General features: G+C 44.2%; 1 protein-coding gene across 2 annotated transcripts; it reads left to right on the top strand.

The window, feature by feature from the left end:
* Positions 1–512: 512 nt before the first annotated feature.
* On the top strand, positions 513–3,212 carry LOC141017366 (zinc finger and BTB domain-containing protein 14-like). Of its 2 annotated transcripts, none has more exons than XM_073492054.1 (2): positions 513–592; positions 1,215–3,212. In XM_073492054.1, the coding sequence occupies exon 2, from the start codon at positions 1,238–1,240 to the stop codon at positions 2,408–2,410; it is 1,173 nt and encodes a 390-aa protein (XP_073348155.1). In that variant the 5' UTR covers positions 513–592; positions 1,215–1,237; the 3' UTR covers positions 2,411–3,212. The 2 variants fall into 2 exon arrangements, with proteins under 2 accessions (XP_073348155.1, XP_073348156.1); XM_073492055.1 differs by lacking the exon at positions 513–592 and adding an exon at positions 621–865.
* The last annotated feature ends 1,561 nt before the right edge of the window (positions 3,213–4,773 follow it).

Genomic DNA, 4,773 nt, shown 5'->3' with positions numbered 1-4,773 from the left:
GAATATTCAGCTACTCAATGAAGGAAAGACATTGTTTTATATTTATATTTTATATTAATCAGAATCAGCTTTATTGGCCAAGCAGCCTATGAGTAGCCTACACATACAGGGGGTTTGAACAAACATTTAACCATAACGTACATACAAGTAGGCAAAAAACAGTTTCTATAAATATATTGGAAATAAACTGTGAACAAGAATACAATTGTGAAATGGTGCAAAGAGTGCTGTAATGACCATTTATTCGGTTATTTATGTGAGCCATGTTAAGTGAATTTCAGTGTCTCAATTTAAAAATACATGTATTTTTACAGAGAGCCAACCCACTGACAAACCCTGTATGTTTTTATTTATTTAACTTTTTTTTTTTCAATACAATGAGGAACAGCTCTGGAGGCGGAGTGAGTCATCCTCTCGCTCATAGAGGATCTGCGCGGAGTACCTGCTCCGGTGCTGTAGGTGGCAGCAGAACAGCGACACATTTCCTGTGGAGCCCAACAGTCACAACAAGAGGAGGAAGAGGAAAAACGACAGCTCTGGATCGTCGTCGACTGCCTTGCGTGACAACACAGGGATCGCGTTCAGGCTTCGGGTATTAAACATTTTCTGTTTTCTCTTTGTCGCCGCGAGCAACGCGGAAAAAGACGCGGCGTTGAGCGGCCGTCGGCCCGCCTTGCCGCCGCCGTGTTCTCCGCCGCCTGTTAACTGCTTTAAAGACACCAGAAACATGCCAATGGAGGCTTGCTGACCAAAATGGCTGGGCGCAGTGAAATGTGAAATATTCTTGCTAAGGTTATCCTTTCCTCACGCAACGCGACTGTCACGCCAGCACGGCGGTTAAAGCGCTTTAGTTGAGTTGAGAAAAGTGCGTGTGTTTGTTTCTGTTTGCGGTTTATCCTTTTTATTAGCTTTACTGCGGCTTTCACTGCTGTCGGGCCCGCCGTGTTTTTTCTCAAGGATTTCTGCATGATTGATTCGGCTACTTTTGTTTACGCGCTGCATTTTTAACCATCATCTGTAAACAAATGTGATAATGACTGATTGCATGTTTGTCCTTTAATAACGTGCGAGTGTTTGTTCTGTACTCGACCTGCACGGATTCTCCTATCAGGCATGCAAATAGAGCTCCACCCCTCAGCTGTGCAGCTTAACTTCATGCCCGATGTGTTGTGGAAACCACAAGATTTGACCCTTGCCTCCTTTCCCTCCTGCAGGTTGCTCCACTTTGACCTGCAACATGTCTGATTTACTGAGATATATCGACTATGACCACAAAGCCACCTTCCTGAAGATGCTCAACCAGCAGAGGATGGAAGGCGAGCACTGTGATGTGGTGGTGGTGGTGGAGAACATCGAGTTCAGGGCTCACCGCTGTGTCTTAGCAGCCTGCAGCAACTACTTCAAAAAGCTCTTCAAGAAGCAGAGCGACGAGGACAACTCCATCGTGGAGCTGGACTTCATCCGCTCCGACATCTTCGAAGAGGTGCTCAATTACATGTACACAGCCCGACTCGCTGTGAGGAAGAAGGACATCAATATGATGATGTCATCCGGGCAGATCTTGGGGATCAACTTCCTGGATAACCTGTGCACGCAGAAACGCGAGCTGACCAACATGAAGACCCGGGAGAACCAGGCTCCAGGTGACCACGGGATGCGAGCTCAGGACGCCATCCTGAAGGAGCTGGCCATGGAGGAGGTGAGGAAGAACAGCTTTTATGATCAGGGGATGGATAGCATGGGGCCCGGCGGCTCCCACGTGTCCCAGCCGCACAACTACAACACCAACATGAGCAAAGATCCTCACAGCCACGGCTGGGGCTCCTCTTCCACCAGCGACATGAAGCTGGAGTACCTGCTGTACGGCCACCGCGACCACGGCTCCTGCCAGAGCACGGGCGCCAAGCCCATGGACCACAACGCCAAAAAGGAGCGGCTGCTCACCGCCAACCGCCCCTACGGCTGCGAGCACTGCCCCAAAGCCTTCACCACCGCCGCCCACCTCAAGGAGCACCTGAAGATCCACTCCGGCTTCAAGCCTCACCGCTGCGTCGTGTGCGGCAAGGCCTTCATCAGGGGCCCCGACCTGAAGAGGCACGAGAGGGTCCACAGCAACGAGAGGCCCTTCGCATGTCAAATGTGCGAAAAGGCCTTCAAGCACAAGTCCCACCTGAAAGACCACGAACGGCAGCATCGGGGCGAGCGGCCATTCAACTGCGGCTCCTGCGACAAAGCCTTCATCAAAGCGTCGGATCTGAAGCGCCACTGGAACACCATGCACAGCGGCAACCCCCGCAGACAGATGTCCCTGTCTCCCGCCGCCTCCCAGCACGGCCAGGCAGAAGCCGCCGACCAGAGAGACTGGAAAATGGAGACCGGGCCACACTCGCACAACTCAGGGGACTGTTGAGCCTGCACACACACACACACACACCAAACCACACTCTGACACACAGACACACACACACATCCAGAGCAGTCACTCAAAAACATGTACACACACTGACACAACCACAACCCTGTGACAGGCTGAGGGCCTGAGATCACACGGACAATGATCGGAGTGAGTAACAGAGTTCATAGCATGTTCATAAGACTGTGGGGCTGTATTATTATTCTAAAGAGTTATGTCAAAAAGCGATGTTTTCTTTCCACCTGTAAATGTTTAGTTCACTCTACTATACATCTATTTTTCACAAAGCATCGTTACTATCTAGACTGGGGGTTCTCATAACATTATTCTCTTTTACTTTTATGGGATATGTAACATTTAAATGTTTGTTTAACCTTTACTGGATTTTATGGAGATAAAAAAGAGAGAAACAGAGTTGGCGGGGGGGGAGATTTTTCTGCATAACATTTGTTGCATTGAGTATATTCATGTGGATGTTTTTAATGGATGTGTTTAGTTGTATTGATTGATATTACACTGTAAGAGTAAGAGTCACCATTTTGCATTTGATGCAGATGATACCAAAGTCTTGGGCCCGTGAGGGGATTGTCTGTGACGGCTGTCCTGCCCAAGCAACCGGCCAACTAGATTTACTGTTATACAGTATAACTGTCATCCAGCTATCAACAGTTAATGATAGATGTCTGTATATACTGTAGCTTAGTTTGTTGCACAATTAGAGTACACAATAATGAATTATGCACATATAACATTGTCCTACTCCTACACTTTGACAATAAACACCATTTGCTGTGTTTTATTGGTTTTTGAAAAGTTTGGTTTCTGTTGACAAGCATTCGGGAAGCAGGATCTGTATCCTGAAGGTTTATTTATACAGCTGAGGTGCCAGTGACACATGAGCCTGAAAGCACCTGTAATCCTGGTTCCACATCTTTTTAAAATGTGAAAAATTTAGAAAGATACAACCAACAGCCAAAGTTAATTTTAAAAAAAAGAGAGAAAAAAACATGTGGGTTGGATATAGCACCAATATCAAAGTCTTCCTCAGTCACCACATTGGTTCAGTTGGTGTATTTGGTTTGTGTGCGGCTCCAAGGTGTGACAATTTTGGTTTTACATAACACCAAAAATCTGTTGAGTGCGACATTTTCATTGGTGGCACCGGTGTATTTTACATTCAGCAGATCAGGTGAAAAAAAAAAACGTAGCCTTCAAAAAAAAATTGGGTGTGACAGTTTGTGTTTGACTGAGAATGGAAAAACATTTGCACCATTTACACAATTTGTTAAGCTAAATTAAAATGTATTCCTGCGTGCACCTACAAGAAAAAGTAAGGTGCACCAGTGCGAGCAGTGTGAAACAGTCTGGAGCCTTGTTGTGATGGTCGCATTAAAAAAGTTAATTTTCCACCTTTAAGAACAAAGTGATCTACCTGTGATATATGTACAGTGAGACCATAACAATTGCTCAATGCAAGACGAAGTTTAAACATTCTGTATTTAAAATCAATTTTTAAAAAACCCTCAATTTTAACTCCTAAAAGGTTCAAAATGATGTGTAAACAGTCAACAGTCATGCCAGAGGGGGGCTGCAGGTGTGTGCAGGAACATGATTTTGCTAAAACCGACTATTTGACTCACAATTGCGAATGTTAAAGTGTTTCAAATGTAAAAAAGGGACGTTTTGAGAGACATGCTGCTTGTAAAGCTCCTGTATTTGATGGTGTTTTGTCTGCATAATGACAACTTCAGGACAAAGACGTACCAGGGACAAGAGAACAAGTAGGGCAGCAGCTGATGATTATTCAACCAATAAATTGTTTGCCTGTGAAAATTTCAGAAAAAAGTGAAAAATGTCCCAGTTTCCAGAAATCAAGGTGACAGCTTCAAATGTCTTGTTTTGTCCAACCAGCTGTGTTAAAGATAAAACAAAGATGTTCAGAGAAAATCAGAAAATTCAAACATTTTTTGCTTAAAAAATTACCCAAAATAGTTGCAGATAATTTTTTTGTCAGCTGATAACAACAGAGATGCTGAGAATTAGTGGTTACAGATGTTGATTGGCTAAAAAATGACTACGCAGCCATATTGAAACACTGATTACATGTTGTCATTTTTCCGGCAAAAAAATCCTGATTTTCTCTGGTTCCAGCGTCTTTATTGCGATCATTTTCTGTGTTTCTTTGTTTTATGTGATAATCCACTGCTGATTGGATCAAACGAGCAATTTGAAGACTTGTGATGGGTTTTTTTTCTGAATTTTTCCACATTGAATATGAATGAAATTATTAGATGATCAAGAAAGAAATTGATATTTAAGAATAAACCTTCAAGTTGAAACTTGCCTCCATTCTGAGACGC

Source organism: Pagrus major, chromosome 21 (genome assembly GCF_040436345.1).
Source record: "Pagrus major chromosome 21, Pma_NU_1.0".
Lineage (NCBI taxonomy): Eukaryota > Metazoa > Chordata > Actinopteri > Spariformes > Sparidae > Pagrus > Pagrus major.
The sequence above is the reverse complement of the archived record's forward strand: the minus strand, read 5'-3'. Positions and strand labels throughout refer to the sequence as shown.

Coding starts and splice junctions, on each gene's coding strand:
- LOC141017366 (XM_073492054.1), top strand. CDS start 1,238: ATGTCTGATTTACTGAGATATATCGACTATGACCACAAAGCCACCTTC.